The following is a 24727-nucleotide window of genomic DNA, read 5'->3' as shown; positions in this document are numbered from 1 at the left end:
AACACTAACCTATTTTCTTTTGGCTAGCTAGCTCTGACTTTTCATTTTTAGTAAGCTACAATTTTTAGGGAAGACCAAGCTCAGTACCTAAGAGCAATGAACTGCTTTACCTTATGCTTAGAGAGCTGAAGTTTAATTTTGTCTGGGTCATTGGATATCTCCAGTTCTGAGTCCAAGTGACTCTCTGCATCTTCTAGCCAGTCAATCAGTTTTTTCCAAGCTTCATGGAACTATGATTATGTAAGGAATAAGTTATAATAGGAATGAATATGTAAACTATATTAATACTTTTATTCAAACCAATCCAGAGACTCAACATGTGCTGCCCGCAGTTGTTCAACACATTAGTATCTCTTTTATGACTCACTTGTTTTGCCCGCTTCCTGGCATCATCCAGTGACCGCCCTCTTTCGATAGATCGCTGGACCACCTTCTCCCATCGGGACTGGACACTGACCAACAGATTCTTGATCAGCACAACATCCTGTTTTTGGCTAAGAAACTTTAACTGATTCCCAGTTTGATCCAGCTCAATGATCTGGTCTCGATGAGCATTTACTTCATTAGCAAACACCTGAAGGGAACATCGCTCTTTGTGAACTGAAGATAAAGATACAGGAGCATTTTTCTCAACGAGTCCTTTTAAAAGGAAGGTAACACCATAATGTCATAGTTACCTTGTGCTCCTCTATCTGGGAAAGGACAGTGTTTAGAATCAGGCTGGGAGGAGAAGCGATGTTTAGATTCTGTTCTGCTAGAGTGAGCCAGTTGATAAATTCTTGCAGGGAATTCTGGAATTCTGTTGCCAGGTTGAGGACCTCTTCCAGCTTTGACTGAATTTTAATTAAAATACACATACACACACACACACGCACACAAAAGTGACAAATTTAGGAATTATAGCTTCAAGGACAAAGGTATGAATCATACACTGAATGAAATGACCTCTAAAGAGGAAACTTCACTTAATCAAGTTCCAAACATGCCTTGTTTGTAAAGAAGGGAAAATTTTCATGCTAGCATCTGAAATTGAAACAATCGTGTATGGAAAAGGAAAGAGCACAATTTGCAGCTCCGTTGTTTTCTCTGTGATTCCCCACTTCCTGGGACATTAAAGAATAGGAATGCTATACAGTAAATGTAAGCGAACAGACCCTTTGGTAGTGACAGCTGCAGGATCTGCAACCTGCTTTGGGCAAAGTCTTACTTGCCTTTAATGTGCTTTTTGTGGCATAAAAACAACTAAATTAAGAGCACTTTACTGCAAAGAGGATGGTGGTTAGTGTAGTACTCTGTTTAAATAAATTTTCAGAAAATATGGCATCTCAAAGTGTCTGGGTCTGAAACTTAAGTCTTATGTTACAAGCAGAAAAGGTAACAAAAGCAATAATACCCTAAGCAAAAATCTGACACTAACTGTAAATTTTTAGACACTTTGATTTAATCATGATGCCAAAAACAGTGGCTTGTTTAGGGCATGCATGACTGTCCATGAGTACACCCCAATTCCACACAATTTACAAGCTCCACTGTCAGAGACCTCTACCCCAACACCTGGGTGATGGTCTCTGCTTCTAGCCCAACTACCAGGCAGGCAAAGTAGAATAAAGAGTTTGTTAAAAATGAATATATCCAAAAAAATTCACAGGAAGAAACCCAAAATAGACACTAAAATCGTTAATTGCTATTAATTGGGTTATGTATGATTTTAACTTTTCTTTTTGTATTTTCAGGTTACTTTTATAACCTAAAAAAATCACTATAATGAATGTTACAAAAATGTACAGACGCAGTCTAAACAAATCAAGTGGAAAAACGAAATCTACCTCCTATCTATCATAGAAATGCTTAGAAATTAATATATCGCAAATTCCTAAATGGTAGGAAAGATTTCCACATCATTTTTATCTATATTCTTTAATACAGCACCTCACGTTTAATAAGTGATTCTGAAATGTAATGTTTTTACAAAACCCAGAAATATCCTTAACCCCTAGCCTTTGCTTGACCAGTTCCACTGATGATGGGTAACTATTTCTTGAGGCAACCTGCTTCATCCTGGGGAAACCCTCTAGAAACTTCTTGATTATGAGCCAAAACATGCCTTGGTTTCTTTGATTAGTCTTAATTCTGTGTTCTGCAGGAATTACACACAACAGTCTGTCCAAGAAATAGAATACAGCTAGCTGTACACTCAGATCCTCTGGCTATTCTTTATGTAACAAAATTACTAGACCTTACAAGAATTCCAGGAAACTAATGCTTCTTTCAAAATGTTCATCTATAATAATGTGTGAATTTTTGTTCTATGTCCTTCAGTCCATTAAATTTCACAATGATAGGGTCCATCCCTATATTGCTTCCACTACATGCCTAGCTCAGTGCCTGGTACATATATAATAACAATCTTTGAATGGATGTGGTTAACAGATTTGAACACATATTTGACATTTGATATGCCCAGCACAGACACTCTGTGCACAGTGATACTCTGAAACTCCGTACTCATAAAAAAATGTTTTTAGGCCTTGATAACTGATCACTTTTCCCTTTTTGGAAGAAAATCTAAATTTTGAGGAGCAGTAGGAAGAGGCCCTTTAATTTACTTCTCTCTTGCTTTTTACTAAATTCTTTGTATACTACACTTACACCAGAATCCAAATTTCCTATGGGGAATTATTAATCATACTCCCTGCATGCTCTGTCCTCACCCTCCAATTCATATGGGATATAGAATCCATCACTGAGCAATATATCTTAACTGGCAGATGCAGAAAAGGAATGAATAATAAAAGCAAATACTGGTAGAAAACTAGTATCATCAATGCAATCTGACATGGATATAAAAGAGAAATTTAATTGCAGAAAAGATGGCTTGTTTAGCATGAAGGCAATACCGAGAGTATCAGTTCTGCACCTTCTGGTGCAAAATACTGGTCTTCAAAAAATCTTCATAGAGACTAGCTAGTTATTATAAGCAATCACCAAGCAAACTATTCAAACACAGTAATTGCACACTGTATTTTGTGGTGATACCTTTCTTTCTTCCATCTTACTGCTGACGACATGCCACTTCTGTTCCAAAAGTGCTACACTTTGTTCTGTTTTTGAACCAGAACCAGAATCATCACGGCTCAGAAGCATGAGCCTGCCCTTGTCAAGCAGTTGATTGTAAGTCTCTTCCTTAGCTTTGAGCTGGGAATAGAGCTCCTGTAAGGAAAGGCAGTAGAGCTATCAGTAATGCCAATTCTCTGAATGATACCCACACAGAGATTTACAAGCACAGATTAGAAAAGTCCAGGAAGGTTTTATCTTGATTCAAATCCTTTCTTTTGGATTCATTTCAACTATGGAGCAATTAGGGAATGAAATCTAGCACTCTTCCTTAATAGTAAAATAATTTTGTTACCACGTATGTAGAATTTAAGGTTCAGAGATCACAAAAATAGACCCCAATAATTTATTTCTCCTTTTCCTAAAGGATTTGCCTAGAAACTGTGTTGCCTTTTGTCCTCAGTCACTTTCTTGAAATATTGCCAGTATCTGCTGGATTTCCCTAAATCCCCCATAAGCAGTCTTTTTCTTAAATATAACCATACCTGCATATTTGTCTTGATGTGCTCCCAAGTCAGTATTCTTGTGTTAACTGGACTGACCAACTCAAAATTTACCAGCTCACTGATGTATTTTTGGTTGACTTCTCTGTCACTATAGCTGCCTATGGTGGGTACTGAACGCATGTGTGTAAGCAGCAATCCTCAACGGTGTACTATAATGTTGGCAAAAATGTACCACTTTTTAGACTCCCAGATGCATATATCTCTGAACTCAGAAAGGAGCTACTGAATATGGGATGATTATGTTCAATTTCCAGAAATCTCTGTTACCATATGTGTATCAAGCTGCTCTCTAGCAGTTTCAGGAAGTCCTCCTGTGGGCTTAGATGCAGAAAGCTGGGTCTCCATTCTAGTCAGTTCCAAGAGGAAATCTTCAATTTCACTGTGGAAACCCTGGGCCTTTTGGGAAAAGATATATCAGAGCAAAGTTAGTAGTCAATTCTCAGCTCCAAAAATAAGCTTTCTAAGTGACCATATGAGGAATCTGTTTTAGAGAATTTGGGGCTGCTCCGAGGCAGAGCTATTCTGTTGCTGGATTAGCATGAGGCCAATACAGTTATTTATCTTCAAAATTCAGCAGAATCCTTCAGTCCTCACTGTAATGTATTATAGATGTCTGCTAACCTGATGAATTGATTAACTGACTAAGGTACTGTTGAATATAGATATGGTCTGACTTGATCTATGAAATAACTGAATCTGTGAACAAGGTTTGTAATAGCAAAGATCTACTAACTCTTGATTAGTAAATAGAGACTGGGCTATAAACTACAGCTGACCCTTGAACAACACAGGTTTAAATTATGTGGGCCCATTGACACATGGGTATTTTTCAATAAATGTACTGGAAGATTATTTTGGAGATTTGTGACAATTTGAAAGTTTATTTTCTCTAGCTTACTTTATTATAAGAATATAGTATATAATATACACAGCATACAAAATACATTAATTGATTCTTTATGTTATTGGTAAGCCTTCTGGAGATAGTAGGCTGTTAAGTTTTTTAGGAGTAAAAAGTTATATACAGATTTTTGACTGTGCTCAGCAGGGGAGTAGGGAGGGGTTGGTGCCTCTAAGCCCTGTGTTGTACAAGGGTCAACTATAATCCAAAAAGAACCACCCAATCAAAAGCTATTCTTTCCAGACAAATTCCAGCACAGAACTGACCTTCCTGTTAAGACACAGGTGGTTCTATTCCAAACCGCTTTCCTTTTGCCGACTTGGGCTCTCCTCTGAATGTTGAGTGCACAGCCCCACCCACCGAGCTCAGACCATGCGCATACCTGCTGCAGAGTGGACTCAAGCTGTTGCTCCCTCTCCTCTGTTTTCTGTAACACTGACTCCCAGCATTGGTTCATAGTTTCCAAACGGCTCCTTAAGCTGCTGGCATCATCTCCAGCACTAGATTCAAGAAGCTCATTGCCAGCTTTGTTGACTGTTTCCACTGTGGCTTGATGGGCCAAAACATCATTTTTTAGAACCTAAAAAATGTAGAATAACATAATTTATCTCTACAGATATCAATAAGCCTTGTTCCCTAAGGTACATAACAACATCAAAAGGCTTCTGGTGGCAATATTTGGTCTCAAGCCAGTAGGCTTAAAGATGAAAAGTGAAAATACTTACATGGTGCTTTGCGAGCTCTACTTCAATGACTTTTGGGTCTCCACTTATTGGTCTCTGAGCATCTAGCAATTCTTCAGTGTGAATCAGCCAACTCATTAGTTCCTCTAATGCATGTTGGAACTGGCCAAGGGCCAAGAGAGCACCTTCTAGCTTATGCTACTCAGAAAAAGAAATAAAGGGAACATTTGTTAGGAAATTAGAACCAGAAGATAGTAGTCCAGTTATGTGCTCTACCATTTATTTGCCATACCTGTCTATGGGCAATTTTTTCACCCAGGTTCTCCCAGAGGTGTTTCAGTTCTGTCAGTGGTTCTCGTATGATGTCTCTGTCCGTTTCGTCAGTAGCTTTCTTTAACATCAGTTCACCCTGGTGATTGAGCTTCTCCATCTCAATTTGTTGTTGGTAAACTTCCACTTTGAACTCCTATTAAAGACATACTTAATGTCAGTTAACATCAAACCAAGTCTAAAACTAATATGAAGCAACCCTTCTTTAAAAGCCATTCCCAGATACAAACCTTCATTTCATTTAACTGATCTTTAACAGTGTTGAGGTCAGTGCCGACAGGGGGCATGGTGCAGAGTTTAATCACAGTGTTATCCAGCCAGTCAAACATAGACTAAAATAAATATAAATAAACAATCAAAAAACAAAAACATATGGGTCAGGAGACAATTAGAATTGTCTCAACTAATAATGTAAGCAGAGATAATTCAAAATACCTTGTGCTGTTTGTGTTTTTAGGTGGTGGGGAAAGGTAAGGGATAATGACCTTTATTCCATTAATAATGGGGATTTACAAATGGAGCCAATATTATTGGGATAAAGTCTAATATAAACCACAATCTGAAAAAACTAAACATGAATAAAAGTTAGCATTTTTCACGGCCAGTGAACAAGATCACAAAGTGCTGAAGCTACTGTGCCAACCTGTGCTTTGAGGTGACCTGGGTTTGGAACCTCTAACAAGCAGCGAGTTTCACAGTAAGGCCAGCTTCCCTGTCAGCCACCATGAGAATAAATATAATGAGCATACAATGATGACAAACATGGCAAGAAGAGCAGAAAGTCAGCATTGGTATCTTTCTTACAACAAGTGGGAAACTTTGGCTAGGAATATGGGAACAACACTGTCTGTCATAGGTTTGACAATGGTGCAGTCCTGTAGAGGTGATCCACTCTTGTGCTGGATTCAGACATGACAGAGAGACCATGGAACCTGTATTTGCGTGGTGTCCACTCATGGCCTCTCACCTGAAGAGTGTCCTGATACTGCACAGCGGCTTGCATGGCATCCTCAAGCTTTTCTAGCCTCTCTTTCCATGTTTTGTTTAAGTTCTCCCAGGCACTATTCATCTAGGGGAAAAACAGTCAATCAGATTATTTAATCAGTACCACTCTTCAGTCTGAGCCCACTAATGTTCTGTCTGAATCCCTTATCCATGGCTCCACACCTCATCAATGCTCTTCTTCACTTCAGGCTTCTCAGTTTCTCCACAGGCAAAAATCAAATCTGCACCAAGGATTCGAATAAACTCCAATTCCTCATGCAGACCATCTGTTTCTTCCTTAATAGTCTATGTGTAAATGAACAGAACATAAGCCAAAACAGCAGAACAGAACTTTCCAAACTTTGCAAATGTAATTTATACCTCCATCAATAGCAGATGTTGAAAAGAACTGTCAGTTTCACAAAAGCCTCTTTATATATTTTTAATATTTCACTTATCTAAATAGAGAAGCTTCAGACTCTGGTTATTTTTCATATATATATATGTATACACACACACACACACACATATACACATAAAAAGTATGTGGTGTCAAATTTATTTATATATATTACAACATATATAAAATAGTGTTGGATAAGTCCCATAAGCTTCAATAATTTACCAAAGGCTCATCTTTCCTGCCTCCAAGGAGATTACAATTACAGGCAAAGTCTATTTCAGAAAAGCATATCAACAAGGGTAAAATAGAACAGTACAAGTCACAAATTTAAGAGCCGAGAGACTAGCATAAAAGGAATGCTAGGCTATATAATCTTGGATAAAGTCATTCTGTGTCAGATCCTGAAAGTGGTTTGTGGACAGCAATGACAGGGGTGGGGAGTGGAGAATGACTGAGATAAAAGTAAGATATACGAGGTGATATCAAGCAGGCTTGACTTGTACTAAATAGACAAAATGAGGTGAGAAATACACTTAGTAAAAAAGCCAGGCTCCCCCAAAAGACAAAGAAAAGGTCTATCAAAGTAATAATCATTATATCTGGATAATGAATCCACAATTTATTTTCTTTCCTACCTTCTTTTTTTTTGTTAAAAAATTTTACTCAAGAAATAAAAATGTACACTATAGCAAGGATTAAATTCAGAAAATAAAGCAAAACTGGATTTTTCTAAGCACATTCCACTAATTGAATTGTTTTAACATTAATGAGAGAATTACTTTTGCATGATGGAACTGTTCTATATCACAATTGCTAGAGGTTATATAAATCCATCCAAGTGGTAAAACGTGTATATAAAAAAAAGACAGAAATCTGTAGTGGGGCAGGTATTTCTTTCAAATGGAAAAAAGACTCATTAAACTTAACAAAACAACACTTTTAAGGCACTTAGTCTGGCTAAAGAGTTAACACAACATACTTGGATAAAGTGCTTTTCTAGAGGACAAACAGTTAAGAGATGGGGTTTTGTTTTTTTCTTACCTCAGCAGCTTCCACCTGTTGTTTGATGATGGATGGGTCAATGCCTGGGCTTTCCAAGTCATGGACAATGTCCTGGGTGTCTTTGATGGTGGTCAGGAGAGCTGCCATGTCATACCAGAATTTCTCTGCTAGTTCAAGGACATCAAGGAACTTAATTTCTCGCTCTTCAGCCCGAGCTTTGATGTCTTCCCAGAAGAATACCATTTGATCCAACTTATCCTGGATTTCTGAGTGGGTAAAGAGATGGGAATAGGACCTAAGCACTTGAAATCAGCCTCATCAGAAATTCCACCTAATTCTCACATTTTCACTGAAAAGTATCATTTAAATACTCTAAAAATTTTTAACTGAGGCATGGTTTTCTCCCTTAGATTTATTACTATTATTTCTCCTTTCTCGTTTTCTGCTTATGTTACTCTGCCACATAAGAGATCAGAGGTAATCTGACCATGATTTATTATCTAATATAAAGGTACAGCTAAGATACAAAAACCCTAACTTATACAAGGGCTGAGATAAGAACTCTTTCTTCAATGTCCTGTGTTGAACTTGCTATGTTTACCACGAAAAGTGTTATAAAAGGTAGTTATCCTCTACTCACTATTGATACTGCAGTTTTCTCTTATTAGGGGTTAAAGGAGCACTTGTTTCCTGGCCTGGGAATCTAACTAGCAATTGTAACCTTGTTTCAATGAGGAGAAGTGCTCTGAATTCTAAATGACTTCCAAATAACTTTATAAATTATTCATTACTTGGGTGGGGGGGGACTTTACATTCAATGAAATATAACTGGTGGGATGCTGGAGGTAACCACAGCTTAGAACTTACTCTACTGATTTCCTTTAAAAATAATCAAATTTCACAAGCACCTTTTGCAGCCAGATCCTTGTCAGCTCCCTGAGATCGTGCAATGAGCTCTTCCCCACGGCGCTTCAGGGCCTCAAAGGAAGGCTGCAGTTTTTCTAGCTCCATGGTGGCACTCTTATTGTCACTGATGCACTCTCTGATCTTGTCTACCTCAGCAGGGATCGGTGGTGGCATACGCAGGCGGGAGGAAAGATTCTCCAGAGTCTCCAACATGGGCTCTATTTTGTCATGGAACTAAACAAATATTGGATCATTAGCTATCTCAGAAATATGTCATCGCATTTTTTCTGGGAGAAACATTAGGGAGTAAGGCTATGGTATAAATATATTTGTTTAGGATAACCTGCGCTCAGCCTAGCCCAGTGGTTATCAAGTGTTGGGTTTGACTAAGAAACTGCTTTGCACAGTACACCAGTGCTAGCCTATCAAAAGAAGAAAGTAAATATTATTTTGAGAATCAAAAAGATATTAAGTATCATTAGTGATGCCACAAAACTTCCCTAGTCTGTCTAATGTGATGAGAAAGGGACAACACTATGAAACTGGTGAGAGTCAGTGTGTCAACATCCCATGACAGTTGCATGCAACAGATCAGACCAACAAGTTAGATGCCCTCCACCTATGTAAATGGATGGGGAACTCGATGTGCTATGTGACTTGGAGTTCAGTGTATTATGGCATACAATTTAACAACTCACCATATACTTAAAGGTTGGCATAATGAAAGACAATTAAGGAAGGCCAAATCTAACCTTATTCTAAAAGAACAATTACCTTTTCACTTTCCTGGTACTTTGAGTAATATGACTATAATTGTAAAGTTTTCATTTACAATCTGAAGTATAGAGGGGAGGAGGAGTAGCAAAACTGATAAGCTTGCCCCCTTATAAAGTCACTTGAGACCAACTCCTAGAGTCACTGATTAGAATGAGGCTTATCAATTCTAAGAGTCCTACAGAAAAAACATGGTGGGATTTCCTTAACAAAATCACTTCCCATCACTCCCTCACTCCGAACTTCCACCCCAAGAGAAACTGGCATAATAAACTGCACTAATGAAATTCACTCCACTAAAGGGAAATTGTTGCTTCATAAACACACCCTAATCCCAATGGGGGCGGGTACCTTACCTCTGTAATCTGTAATGGTGGGCGCGGTCAACACAACAATGAAATGTGACGATGTGGGGACACAGGAGCACGCAGCAACATAAGTAACACATTCCACAATGTGAGTGAGAGATGGGACGGAAGGTGGGGGAAAACTCGAGTAAGTACAAATGTTAACCAGGAATACTGACCAAACATAGGAACAAAATACCCAGACATGAGAAAAGTACCACTAATGGTAATATATTAGTTGAAAAGTATGTAGTTACATGCTTTTAAATTCCACTGCTGCTGGTTTATGTTTCTCTTTGGTTACTCTCCCTATTCAAGCATCTTTCTCTGAACTATGAGCTAGCTGGTGGCCTCCTGAATAAAAAAACCAATATGCTGCCTTCTAAATCTCAAAAAGTAAGACAATAGGAATCTGACTTTTCTTGAGGCATTTGTTGCCTCAAGATGAATTTATCAAAAACCATCCCTACTAAAAGGATCACCACAATATGAAAAATTCAAGGAAATTATTAACAGGCAGTATATACAAGCAAGGATGCATTTACCCTCCTTACAGGTGTCAGTATACCAATGTTCCTTGGACTGCAAATGCAGACAGGCAACAGTACATCTACTGACAATGTATCATCAGCATGCTGGTCTAGACATTCCTGAGCACAGAGGCATACCTAACACAGAGACCTCTTGCTTAAAGGACAATTGAAGGTTGTATGAGTTTAAGACATACACACATACCTGAGCCGACTGGGCAACAGCCTCATCCAGAGCCAGAGCCCGCTGGCGCACCTCCTCTTTTATTTGGGCATACATGTTTTCTGCTTTCTGGTATTTTTCTTCCACCATTTTCCCTTCCTCAGGGTTTAACTCTTTCAGCTGTGGGCCTATCTTTAACAGCTTATCAATATGAGGTTTGTGTTCAGCAATGGATTCCCTTAGTTGCTACGTAAAAAAAAATGGATTGAAATAAGATGAACATTTTTAAACCAGTTTATTTGCTTTAGTACTTTCAGAGTTCATACTGACTTTGAGAGGAACAAACTGAATTGCTTATTTTCAGCATCTCATCACTTAGGGAGGGGTAAAAAAAATCTTAAGTCTTGGGCTCTGACACTACCTAATTCTCCTGATTTTCAAAAGCCAGTTCAGGAAGCCTTCCTGAACACATCCTCCCTTTCTCTCCACAAATACAAGTGTATCCCACCCTTTTCTGTACTGGTAACTACATCCATGTAATGTATTGTCATTTACATGGTTTAATATAATCTCCCTCCGCAGACTGAGAGACTACACAGGAAAAAGTACAAACAGCCACATTTCTGGTAACTCAACTTCTCCTTGACTTTACTACTGGCTACTTCCAGGTTACATCCTTCCACTTACAGGAATACAGAGATGGGAGTAAACACAAGCCGTAAACTGCAAATAAAATAATTATTTTTAAAAAAGTATCTTTAATGATAACAGCATTAGTGGAGGTGCCCCAAAATTTCCCTTTCATCTTAACTATATGCGGTGAATGTGTCCTCATACTCCTTCGTGGCTCTCCCTCCAGCTGGGGCCTGACCAAATGGGAGGAGCCGTCGGACCATGTCCCGAGTCTAAAAACACCGCACTGTCCCGGCAAAGATTTCAAATTCCCTTGAGGTTTACTTAGTTTCTTTTGTTTACATCTGCAATACCCAGTTTTCTGACATCTCCATAATCTTATTCTTTAACTGATTCATATTAAAGACAAAGGATATTAATTTAGAAATTTATCTTTATTGTGGAAAGAAATCTAATTAAGAAGTAACTTTGTAACAGAATTTACACCCAGCAGATGCTAATAAATATGCTGCTTTAAAATAAATCGTGGAGTCTACTTTCAATTAAGAACCTGGGATGCTCCTTACCCTCATTTCCTCTTGCTGCTGTCTGAGTTGGTCATGATCAATAGCTGGAGCGGGTAACTGTGCTATTAGTGCCCGAGTTTCCTCAATCCAGGGGCTGAGTTCCTCGTAAGTTTCCCAAAACTGGTTCACCAAGACTTGTGCCCGCTCTAGGCGGGTGTAACGCTCTGAATTGAGTAGACTAATGGTCTCATACTGCTGTATTAGAGATTCTGTCTTTTCCTATGAACAGTAAAGAACGTATTGTTACTATAATGGAAAGAACTAGGTATAGACTGAAAATTCTAAAGATATACACGCTAAAATGTATTTTAAAAATGCATTAATCTAGTAAGTTACAAGAGGTTTTTGTTTTCTTTATACTTACCTGAATCTCCTAATTTTCCAACTGCATGCACTTATTATTTCGAGAATTTCTAAGATATCAAAGTAGTTTCAAAGCACAACAGAGCAAAATTAGCTATTTAATGATGGCACACAACTTTAGAGGCAGCATCACCACAACAGATCAGTCTTAAGGCTGGACATCTAGGGGCTATGAAGGAACCTTTGCCCACCGAGTTTCCCTGGTCTTTTGACCTTTGATAAAAAAGTCTCCACAGACCTGGCATCTATGCTTCATATGGTTAGGATGAGTAGCTCAATTTATGAAGATTTTCTGTATGCTTTATAAAAAAACAAACAAAATTGGTCTACAAACTAACCTTCTTGTCCTTTTAGAAATGGGTATAATCTTTTGAAAGGACCTGAAAAAGAAACTAATGTCTGCATATGGTTCTGAAAAATCTATCAGATACTTGAAAGGTAACTCAAAGATCACTCATTATGAAGACAAGGAGCAATTCCTGTTATAAAGACTGATTTGCAATATATTTCAGATTATACAGAATGATTGTTCATACATTGTGAACACAGTATTAGGAGTCTGAATTCCCCAGAATGTTGAGTTGGACTTGAATATCACTGTCAGTAAAGGGAGAAAAAAACCCTTACACTATCATTTCACTATTGTACTTCCGATTCATCATGATCAAAACAAGAATACCCTGGTGAATAAATATAATTCACCTGTAATACAGCTTTTTGCTCCTCCCCACATGTGCCAAAGATTTCACCACGATGACTGAAGAGTTCATCCATTGAATCTTTGTGTCGAATGATGTCAATGGAGAAGGCCTTGAAAAGTAAACAATAGTTAGGTTAAAAAGTAAAAGGATCCCAAGCCTGCATTAATGAAAAGTTAGATCCAACTTATGTAAAATTCCTTGCTTTAATATAGCCACATCAGAAGTGTTCTTATAAAGTTTGACACTTTGCCTATCCATACATCTTCAATGCTTATCTTTTAGTAGCTTACAGAAATATCTTCTCTAAAAATCATCCATAAGACGCTAACTTTTCTTTCCTGAATAGGCTACTTCTTCCTTTTCACAAGGCAAAAAAATTTTCATTATCTTAACCAAATATTTGTAAATATCTCCAGCAATATTCCACTTGACTTGGGATAGCCAGAAACTATCCTAGTCACTCTAAGCTAATGATGACTCTAATTAGCTCAGAACACAGTGGGTCTGTCACTGTCCCACTTACCTTCTGAACCTGCAGCTGAGCTGTGGTCTGGTCCTGTTCCAGGCGAATCGGACCCAGGGCCATCAGTTTCCTTTTTGTTTCAGCAACCCAAGCTAGTTCTGCATCAGCAGCTTGCTCGTACTGATAGACGTATTGAGGAAAAATGAACAAATTACACACAGCAAGATAATTTTTTACAATTATTAAACACAGAAAGGCCTGGATTTTCACTAATATAGTTTATATTTACAAAATAAAGCCAAGGCAGGAAGAATTTCATAAAATCACAAATTAGGCTGCAGTTTGGATTATACTTCAACAAATGCGAACTGATCCTATTTCAACTTCTTTAGAGAGCTACATAACCCAGTTAGTGGTCCTACAGCTAGAAACACCAGTGGAAATTGACACTCTTAAAAAGCAATACAGTTCTAAGCAGAATGCTTTTATGAGGCTTGCTCTCATTCTGCCAATCCTCTCTCCTACCCATACACTGAACAGTAGTTTTAGTCATATGTTTAACTATGTGGCATATGTTTAAGTAAATGATTAAAAATGGCAGCAGACAGCTGAGTCAAGTTAACTTGGAAGTATTAGCTCAGCTGAAGAAGTGTAAGACCCCAGAAGAACACCAAACTTTCAATAGTTATGCAGTAACCGCGAAAAACTGAGAACATGTTCTATGTGACTGCTGTTTAATGAGGGTCCCCCGATCTTTTCTCTCTCCCTCTTCAGCTTTGTCAACCTACCCTAATATTTAAAGAGAAAAATAAGTTTCTCCTAAGCAAGGTAAATTTCATACTGGAGTATCTGGCCAAGATTAGGGATATCAATAAAGACACACTAGGGATGCACTTGGAGTCAGGGCAAACACCTGTGAGGTTCACAAAGCATTTGCTTATCACTATGAACCTAAGGAGTTGTATTTTTTGCACCATGGCACATTAATAGGTGCATAACCAGCTACAAAAGAAAGCAAGTAACTTTTTCCAGAAAGCAGGAAGGGAAAAAGATAGAGGGAAATATGACACCTATGTTTACTGGGAGGGTTCTATTTCGGATGGCTCTGCTATTTTGGTTAGCATATTTGATAGTAATTATAGTTCTTGGTTCCTTCCTCTCTTCCACATAATGCCCCAATAGTTGATTATGTCAAACTAAGATTGTGATACATTTGGACCTTTCGGGTCTAAATACCATCTACTTCTATAAGCATCTGCCTCTTAGCAGGACATGAGCTAAGAAGAGGGCTTGCACAGACCCTTTTCCGAGTTCTTCTCTACTCACAGGGTCAAGTGTTTTAGGTCAAACCTGGATCCACCCTCACCCTCACATACATTCACCAATCACTTCCCATTACTAAAATACTTTGTTACATCAGATTTAGCTTGATGTCATTATTCATACTCCTGAGCCTATATTTATGTGGGTCACAGTTTTGTACCTCAGACATATATCCCTGCCACTTAAAATATTAATGCAGAGATGTCCAAACATTACCTGTTGGGACCTCTGAATGGCAGCATCAATTTCATCCACCCTCTGTCCGACAGTGTCACTGACTAGCTTGTACTGCTCATTGGCATCAGACACAAGTTTATCCAATCCTTCTCTGGCTCTCCAGGGCACCAGCTCTAAGAGAGCGCGACTCACTTCATTCACTGTGTCCAACACCAGCCTGTGCTCCATGACCTCTTTCTTTAATTCCTGAGAAGGGAAAAAAAATTTTCAGGCCACACCTTGCTAAATTAAGCACATCAGCAGCTGTGCTGGGTGGAAAGTGCTATCTCTAACACACATCCCAGCAGGGCTCTGACCTCTTTCCTTCACTTATTTTTTTCTTGTCTCAGATTTTCCAATCATTCCACAGCCTGACTTTAGGCTTAGCTGCTGCTTAGAACCATCTGCAAGACTGCTGGAGCCAGACTGTCTTTGGGTAAAACAAGCAGTGCTTCTTTCTTTTTCCTCACACTTCAACAGAAATGACAAATACTGCTTTAACCATAGGCATTTAACTCAGGAAGTACCTACACAGTATTTCTGAGCATCCAGAACTGCACTAGACCCTGTAGGAAATTGGAGCACTCTTTAGTGAATGGATCATGAAAAGTAAATTCTATAATGTACATATGAAGCAAACTTCCCAGGGATCTGAAAGTCAATCTTTTTTTTAAGATTGTCACAAGTGCTCTTATATCGGTCTGTCTGCATGTCAAATCTTACTGTCCATTAGCAAACAAAGAAGGAGGCAGGCAGAAAATAAGTTAGAGGTAGTTGGTAATGAAAATTAAGAATCTGAACTTCAGGATTCTAAGAGGAATGTTTCAGCCCCCTTTTACAGTATAAAATGACAGCTCACCTTCTGTCTTTGCTGAAACTGGGGTATTTGCTCCCCTGTGGGAGACTGTCCTCCACTGGCTGCCAGCTCCTCCTCCACCTCCCTGAGCCACCCAGTGAGTTCTTCATAAGTAGACTGAAACTTGGTGGCCAGTTGCCGGGCTTGCTCTAAAGTTCTGAGGGCCTTGGAGCTAGTGACTGTGATGTCTGCATAGCGAGTCTTTATTCCATCCAGTTTCTCTTGGATAAGCAATACCTCTTCACCTGTGATAGACAGCACACAATCATTCATATTAAAGAGGATATGAGGAAGTCCCCTTCTGGGATGAGAGTCCCTTTAATCCCCCTTTCTTCAAATCAGAGCTTAAATCTTACAGATGCTCTCCCTATGGTAGTGACTTCACCTAGCATTCGCCACTAAGGGACGTGAGAAATAAACCTTTCAATTGATAAAAGAAGCCACTTCTGAGATTACTGAGATTTGAGTTTCACTGCAGGTGTTTCTAGATGTTCCCAGCACCCTTCGGTGAATGTGGGTGTTTGATATACTGGAGGGCGGAGGGAGTCATCATCTGTAACCAGATGTCAGACAACAAAAGATTTAGCAAGAAATAGAAGCCCAGACTCCCAGCATCCCAGGGGCACATGGTAATACATTTGGTGAATACTAAGCATCTGTATACAAAAAGAAGTGGTGAGTGCAGGGTGCTGGTTTTCTTGGATGTATGATTGTCTGTATGAACATACAGGCGCTAAGAGATACATTTTTCAAAATACCTGTGGTTTGTTTTAGAAGAGCCTGACCGTTTTTAATAGCTTGATCTACATTCTTCTTTCTATTAACAATTTCTTCATTTAAAGCCTGAAAGGAAAGAATATCATTAATCCTAAAACTATGGCACAACAAAGGGAAAGAAACGTAAGACCTGTAAGTGACCAAGTTTAAAGTAAAGAGATGAATACCAGTTCAGTTTAAACATCAGATATTTGCTTCCTTCATTATCTCTTTATTCCTTTGTACTGGATGAGAAGAGATATAGGATTAAATCAGCTTTACCAAACTATTGGTAACAAATCTAAACCCAAGAAAGGTAGAAGCAGAATTCAGCAAAAATGTCTACTATATCCAAAACAAGTAAGAAAGTTCAAGAGAAGATTAAGTCAGCAAGAACTGATTGACTTAAGTCAGGGTACTGGTTAAAGACTCTCAATATTTGAAGTCAATAAAGCAGAAGCAGCTCAGATTATTAAAACAAAACAACTGCTTTGCCTATTTTTACTATCACCAAAGACATTTCATAAAAATAAAATGAAAAGAGCAAATGTTTCTTTCTACTAAGATGATAAAAAATCCCCAGTATTTGAGCATTTTTTTCTAGAAAATTTTAAAAAATTATAGCTATGTGATCAAACCCTGGCTCTATTTAGGTCATCTGGCTTTGTTATACATTCTCTTTTCTAAAACTGCTTGAATGGAAAGTGAGAGATACATTAGCTAATGATGTAAGACACGAGTTGGAACAGAGATGGCCCCTGACTATACTCTGGATCATCTGCTAGAATTATTGATTCAATTTGCTAATTACAACTATTTCCATGGGCTCATCAAAAAATAGTCTTTAGCAGCAAGTCTATAATTATGCACTTGTGTGTAAAATAAAGTCGAAATGCTTGGAATTAAAAAAAAAAGAAATGAAGAGAAACAATACTCAAAATTACAAAATAACTTAGTAACATAACCAATAAGAATGGAAAACATGAATACCAGATGGTCAGCATGCTGTTTCTGCAGGACATCCTGTCTGTAATCCTTTACGAACACTGAACTGAGCTTGTCCTCAACCTCAGCCAGCCAGTTGAGCACCTCCACCTCATCCTCCCCGAACAGTCTAGCATTAGACAGTGCTTGTTCAAGCAGGGCTGCTTTCCGACAGCACCGGTCTTGAATCTCACTGAGTCGGCACTGCAATGAGCCTAGCTTTTCTGACAGCACACCCTGCTCTGCAGAACATGTCAGGGAGGAGAGGGACTGCCCAACTCTCACTGCCTGGTGTACATCTGTTGCATGGCTGTCTATTTCTTCCTCCAGAGCCTGGAAATCCAGATGGAAAAAATGAATAACAGAAACAAAATAAATGAAGAGTAAACATAACAGAATGATTAGCAAATGATAAGAATATAAAAAGTTAACCCATCAAAGGACAAAATAATATAAAAATTGAAAACAAAAGCTGTTTTTTTCTGTTGGTAGCCTGTTAGTTGATATCTCTTTTTACTTCAAGGAAATGACTACTCCAATTAATAATCTGACCATATTTTAAATTAAACTTAAACACAAAAAAACCCCAAACCCCACAAAACATGTCTTCTGGGATACTGCAGGGAGTTTTCTAATTTCTAGGATTTCTGATCCCAGTTCTGTTTTCCTTTACCATAACTACTTCCTACCTTATGCCGAATGATCTGCTGCTGTATTTTGGCAGTCTGAGTGCCAACAGGTTCTGAGTTAGCGAGCTTCTTCTCTGTGACAGATAGGAAGTCCAAAATAGGCTCAGCTGTCTCATGGAATTGTTTGGCCAGAACCAGGATATCTTCCAGCTGTTTTTGCCTACACAAATACATAGAACAAGCTGCTCAGGCAAAAGTCACATTAAGACTGATAATCACTACATTCAGTAAAAGACCAGTCTTTACCAGGTATATTTAAAATATCAATAACAAACAGAACACACATATATAGCACTTTGCTATTTTAGAGGCTTTCATAAGCATTACCTTATTGTGATTCTACTGTAACCTTGTAAGGTAGGCAGAATAACTATCCCAAACTATTATAAAGAGAAAAATGACCCTGAAGGGCTTAAAGAAAGATTTGTCCAAGTCATCCAGCATGAAGCAATAGTATAATGGGGATTAGAATTCAACCCTCTAATGCTCTTTCTCCTATAGACAGGAGCATGGGCATCGTCTCAACACGTGACCAAAATGAAGTTTAGGGGAAACAAAACACCATCCGCCTCTGTCACTGGTACCCCTGCTTATGAGTGAAGAGAAGAGCACATGTGAAGGGCAAGGGCAGATTATGGACTAGAACTCTCTTCCCATCCCAAATCCAGTCAGGATTCTCTCTAATTTCAAGCTCCAGAACATAACTTTGAATCCAAATTTAAGGCAAAAAATTACATCAGACCAGCTGAATTTGCCAACAAACAGCAGTCAAAAATCTATGGACCTCACAGCTCATTTGAAATCTTAACTCCTTTAATATAACATCTGAACTAAGCTTGGATTTCAAGTACCATATAGATTAAAAGAAGCAAATTACAAAGGGGAGAGGAAGCCTGAATGTTGGAGGCAGCCTGATAAGGAAGAGACAGAAAAACAACCACAGATTATTTTAGCACACAGATCAATAATAAAACGCCATAAAGGTAAATTTGAGTCATTAAGTATAGACTAAATGCTGTGTTACTTGGAAAGTCCCAGGAATATATGATGCATTTTAGTTCAGCAAACTTTTATGGGATACCTATTTTATGCCACGTCCTATGCTGGTTCTAGAATTTCATTTTTAGAAAATGGCCCCTTATTTGTATGTCTTTCTGACTCCTCTGACTTTAGAATCTGACAACCTGATGAACTCAATGTAGTAAGACTTGGGGTGGCAAAGAAAAGAACTAAAATAATTTAGGGCTATCAAAAATCCAAAATTAAAGAATCTAAATAAAATTCAGATGTCTGTAACAAATGAAGCTGCTGTGGGTCCTTCTTTTTAAAATACTGGTCTAGAAACTGCATTAGGCTAGGAGGATGGAGGTGGATAGGGTAAAAGGAAAGGGTCATAAAAAGATGCAATAGAGATAAATCATGACTTTAATGAGCTTATGGACTGGGGAGATAAGTACATAAAATAATGACCATAACACAAGCTAAAACAGGATAAAGAGGGCAGTTAAGAAGCACGTGAAGTTATTCTATGCTTGGAGAATGAGAAGAGCTTCATAAAAGGAGGGGAGATGGACAATTCATTGAAGATGCAACACCATCAGCGAAGACACAGAATTAGGAAACTGGCAGAAGATACTGAAGAACAGAATGTGCTTTACTTTACCTATAATATATGAAGAGTGGAAAGAATACTGGAAACTAAGAAAGGTAGGCTAGGGCCAAATAGCAGAGGGCTCTGAATGCTGGGCTGAAGATTTTAGATTTTAATTTATAGGCAACAGAGACTTAAATGTTTTCCAGCATGCAAAGAGGCAAAGACCTGGGAGTCATAAAAAAAAACTGGCAGTAGAGTGTGAGTGAGAAACTACCTTAGGTGGACTAGCCCAAGTGAGCACTCATAAGTCATGAACTGAGATAGGCAAGTGGGAATTATGGATGGATAGTAAAGACACTGTGAAGTAAAATAGACTTAACTCAGCATCCTGATAGCTGTGGGACACAAAGGAGGGGGAAAAAAGGGCAAAAATGGGGCTGATGTTTTATGTCTAGGTAAGTTCAATTTGGAAATAAAAGTAAATAGAATTCTTTCAACTTTGTTTCTCCCACTAACATGGGATATGGGCAAACAATACTTTGCAACTCAGGTTAAGAAATAAGCAAGGCACCAAAACCAGGCAAAGACCCCAACAAAAAAGAAAATTACAGACCAGTATCCCTGATGAACATAGATACAAAAATACTCAACAGAACATTAGCAAACTGAATTCAAAATTCATCAAGAGGATCATACACCATGACCAAGTGGGATTCATCTCAGGGATGCAAGGATGGTACAACATTTGAAAATCCAATCAACATAATCCACCACATCAACAAAAAGAAGGACAAAAACCACATGATCATCTCCATAGACACTGAAAAAGCATTTGACAAAATTCAACATCCATTCATGATAAAAACTCTTAACAAAATGGGTATAGAGAGCAAGTACCTCAACATAATAAAGGCCATATATGACAAACACACAGCCAACATCATAATTAACAGTGAGAAGCTGAAAGCTTTTCCTCTAAGATCAGGAACAAGACAGGGATGCCCACTCTCCCCACTGTTATTCAACATAGTACTGGAGGTCCTAGCCATGGTAATCAGACAAAACAAAGAAATACAAGGAATCCAGACTGGTAAAGAAGAAGTCAAACTGTCACTATTTGCAGATGACATGACATTGTACACAAAAAACCCTAAAGAATCCACTCCAAACCTACTAGAACTAATATCTGAATTCAGCAAAGTTGCAGGATACAAAATTAATACACAGAAATCTGTTCTTTCCTATACACTAACGATGAACTAGCAGAAAGAGAAATCAGGAAAACAATTCCATTCATAACTGCATTAAAAAGAATAAAATACCTAGGAATAAACCTAACCAAGGAAGTGAAAGACTTATACCCTGAAAACTATAAGACACTCTTAAGAGAAATTAAAGAGGACACTAACAAATGGAAACTCATCCCATGCTCTTGGCTAGGAAGAATTAATATTGTCAAAATGGCCATCCTGCCTAAAGCAATTTACAGATTCAATGCAATCCCTATCAAAATACCAACAGCATTCTTCAATAAACTGGAACAAATAGTTCTAAAATTCATATGGAACCACAAAAGACCCTGAATAGCCAAAGCAATCCTAAGAAGGAAGAATAAAGTGGGGGGAATCTCATTTCCCAACTTCAACCTCTACTACAAAGCCACAGTAATCAAGACAATTTGGTATTGGCACAAGAACAGAGCCACAGACCAGTGGAACAGAACAGAGAGTCCAGATATTAACCCAAACATATATGATCAATTAATATATGATAAAGGAGCCATGGACATACAATGGGGAAATGACAGCCTCTTCAACAGCTGGTGTTGGCAAAACTGGACAGCTACATGTAAGAGAATGAAACAGGATCACTGTCTAACCCCATACACAAAAGTAAATTTGAAATGGATCAAAGACCTGAATGTAAGTCATGAAACCATAAAACTCTTAGAAAAAAACATCGGCAAAAATTTCTTGGACATAAACATGAACAACTTCTTCATGAACATATCTCCCAGGGCAAGGGAAACAAAAGCAAAAATGAACAAGTGGGACTGTATCAAGCTGAAAAGCTTCTGTACAGCAAAGGACACCATCAATAGAACAAAAAGGCATCCTACAGTATGGGAGAATATATTCATAAATGACAGATCCGATAAAGAGTTGACATCTAAAAATATATAGAGAGCTCATGCATCTCAACAAAAAGCAAATAATCCAATTAAAAATGGGCAGAGGATCTGAACAGACAGTTCTCCAAAGAAATTCAGATGGCCAACAGACACATGAAAAGATGCTCCACATCACTAGTCATTCAGATAAATGTAAATTAAAACCACAATGAGATATGACCTCACACAAGTAAGGATCGCCACCTTCCAAAAGACAAACAACAACAAATGTTGGTGAGGTTGAGGAGAAAGGGGAACCCTCCTACACTGCTGGTGGGAATGTAAACTAGTTCAACTATTGTGGAAAGCAGTATGGAGGTTCCTCAAAATGCTCAAAATAGAAATACCATTTGACCCAGGAATTCCACTTCTAGGAATTTACCCTAAGAATGCAGCAGTCCAGTTTGAAAAAGACATATGCACCCCTATGTTTATCGCAGCACTATTTACATTAGCTAAGAAATGGAAGCAACCTAAGTGTCCATCAGTAGATGAATGGATAAAGAAGATGTGGTACATATACACAATGGAATATTATTCAGCCATAAGAAGAAAACAAATCCTACCATGTGCAACAACATGGATGGAGCTAGAGGGTATTATGCTCAGTGAAATAAGCCAGGGAGAGAAAGACAAGTACCAAATGATTTCACTCATATGTGGAGTATAAGAACAAAGAAAAACTGAAGGAACAAAACAGCAGCTGAATCATAGAACCCAAGAATGGACTAACAGTTACCAAAGAGAAAGGGACTGGGGAGGATGGATGGGGAGGGATAAGGGGGGAGAGGGGGTAAAAAGAAATGGGTATTATGATTAGCATGTATAATGTGGGGGGAGGCACGGGGAGGGCTATGCAACACAGAGAAGACAAGTAGTGATTCTACAGCATCTTACTATGCTGATGGACAGTGACTATAATGGGGTTTGTGGGGGGGACTTGGTGATAGGGGGAGTCTAGTAAACATAATGCTCCTCATGTAATTGTAGATTAATGATACCAAAATAAAAATTTTAAAAAAGAAATAAGCAAGCCATGGGCAAGTAAGTAAAGCAAGTAAAGAGACTGAGAGACTTATTTGAAGACTACCATTGGCTACCTAGCAAACTGAAAGGATACAGTAACAAGTGATCAACTCTATTACTCTTATATTGATTTTTGACTAGCTAGCATTTATTTTTAAAACAGGATAGTATAAACTAAAAGTAAAGACACCTGTGTAACTTATTAAAGCTCAAGTGACATTGGGGTAACTTGTAGCTTTGGAAAGAAAAAAGCACTTATTCAGAGAAGTAAAGTATACTACCTGACTTTTGGCCATTTACTGAAGAAAGTTCATGCATCTCTTGAATGCCTACATATTTACTAGAAGCACAGACTAGCTCCTAGATGCAAAAACATCTAATATTAGGATAAGCTAACAGAAAAAAAATATGGTGAATTTCAATTCCAAGTATCAAAAGCCTTATTTATAAATATGAAGGGAAAAAAATCTGTTTCAAAAACTTGGAAAATAATTTGGCTGGATTGTAGGAGTCTGTGTCTGTCACTGGTAACCATGATTATACTGTAGTCTTCCAGTTCTCAGAAATTTACAGAGTAGCTGAGGCTCATTTCCTGAGTTATTCTGGTTATGAGGATCATCTCTGAAGACTTACCCTCTTCCAGATAAAAGCCACTGAATACCTTCCAAAGCACTTTTATGAGCTTTTAGGGCACCTTAGTGATAGCAAGTCGGAAATAAGACAAAACAAACCTTCTCTGACCAAATTCTTCAAAGCCCTGTTGGCCTCACCTGGCTGCTGCCTTGCTGAGAAGTCCAGTCCATCTACTTTCAAGACTCTCCAACTGTCCAGTGATTTTCTCCCTATCAGCCAGCTCAGCTGACTCGGCTATTCTGCCTCCTTCTGCTTGAAGCATGTCTACTGTGGCTTTTCGGTCATCTAGGAGCCGCTGGAGCAACTAGTGTACATGTTTAAAGAGAATGAGTCACTTTAAAGTCTGAAATAAGAAAAAACAAACAAAAAATCCAAAACCCCCACCCAACCAAATCCTAAATTTAATTAAAGTTTTTTTCTCCCCCTCGTTGTGAGGCAAAAAACATGAGGTACAGCATAGTTCCTACCACCCACATAAACCTCATACATTTGGAAGTGTTTCAATGGAGTACTGACAGTCATTATGTGACCAAAAGGGAACTTACTTTGAACCAGGGAAGACACACTGAAATGGAAATTAAACCAACAAAAAATGTGGATAGAGCCTTACTGTTGACCCTGAAAACATCAAAACCCTAACTTAAGATAAAGCTGTGACTAAAATACTAAAATAGGATACATGAACATGTAAAACTGTTCAGACCAATATAAGTAAGATGGATGATGAAAATCAATCTCCACCTTTCTTTCAGGATCACACAAAGTAGGTTAGGATTCTACTAAAACTCCTCAATATGCTCCTAAAACTATGAAACAAATGTGTGGTCTGCCATTCCCTACAGCTGTTACAGTTCGCTGTCCCAACGTTCTTACTTACCTTCTGTTCTTGGATCTGTGCTTTCACCACTTTATATTCAGCAGATGGAGGTTTCTGATTGGCTATGAGCTCCTCAGTGTCTGCCAACCAGCTGAGCAAGGGCTCCAAGGCATCTTGAAACTTCCCACAATGCAACAAAGCCTCCTGTAGTTGCGCAATTCTTTGTGCAACCTGTATCACAGACACAGAGGCTCATTGTGACAAAGGAGAGAGCCTTTTAAATTACTACTGACT

The 24727-nt window shown here is 38.4% G+C and overlaps 1 protein-coding gene across 29 annotated transcripts in view; it reads right to left on the bottom strand.

Moving 5' to 3' along the window:
- The window catches only part of MACF1 (microtubule actin crosslinking factor 1), a 471369-nt gene that overhangs the window by 180633 nt on the left and 266009 nt on the right, over positions 1-24727 (bottom strand). For 21 of the 29 annotated variants that reach the window (XM_073233661.1, XM_073233662.1, XM_073233678.1 and 18 more), the window contains 24 exons: positions 24494-24664; positions 23754-23920; positions 18194-18353; positions 17511-17837; positions 16523-16607; positions 15768-16009; positions 14909-15115; positions 13430-13549; positions 12908-13015; positions 11843-12061; positions 10686-10889; positions 8832-9063; positions 7963-8189; positions 6702-6824; positions 6502-6603; positions 5765-5866; positions 5497-5670; positions 5247-5402; positions 4904-5101; positions 3888-4016; positions 3037-3210; positions 678-833; positions 368-574; positions 111-230 (listed from right to left, as the gene is read on the bottom strand). In XM_073233661.1, coding sequence (XP_073089762.1) covers positions 111-230; positions 368-574; positions 678-833; positions 3037-3210; positions 3888-4016; positions 4904-5101; positions 5247-5402; positions 5497-5670; positions 5765-5866; positions 6502-6603; positions 6702-6824; positions 7963-8189; positions 8832-9063; positions 10686-10889; positions 11843-12061; positions 12908-13015; positions 13430-13549; positions 14909-15115; positions 15768-16009; positions 16523-16607; positions 17511-17837; positions 18194-18353; positions 23754-23920; positions 24494-24664 — 4110 coding nt within the window. The remainder of the gene's footprint in view (positions 1-110; positions 231-367; positions 575-677; positions 834-3036; positions 3211-3887; positions 4017-4903; positions 5102-5246; positions 5403-5496; positions 5671-5764; positions 5867-6501; positions 6604-6701; positions 6825-7962; positions 8190-8831; positions 9064-10685; positions 10890-11842; positions 12062-12907; positions 13016-13429; positions 13550-14908; positions 15116-15767; positions 16010-16522; positions 16608-17510; positions 17838-18193; positions 18354-23753; positions 23921-24493; positions 24665-24727) is intronic. The other 8 variants (XM_073233665.1, XM_073233674.1, XM_073233673.1 and 5 more) reach the window with 2 other exon arrangements.

This window comes from Manis javanica, chromosome 4 (assembly GCF_040802235.1).
Source record: "Manis javanica isolate MJ-LG chromosome 4, MJ_LKY, whole genome shotgun sequence".
In the NCBI taxonomy this organism is placed as follows: Eukaryota; Metazoa; Chordata; class Mammalia; order Pholidota; family Manidae; genus Manis; species Manis javanica.
The sequence above is the reverse complement of the archived record's forward strand: the minus strand, read 5'-3'. Positions and strand labels throughout refer to the sequence as shown.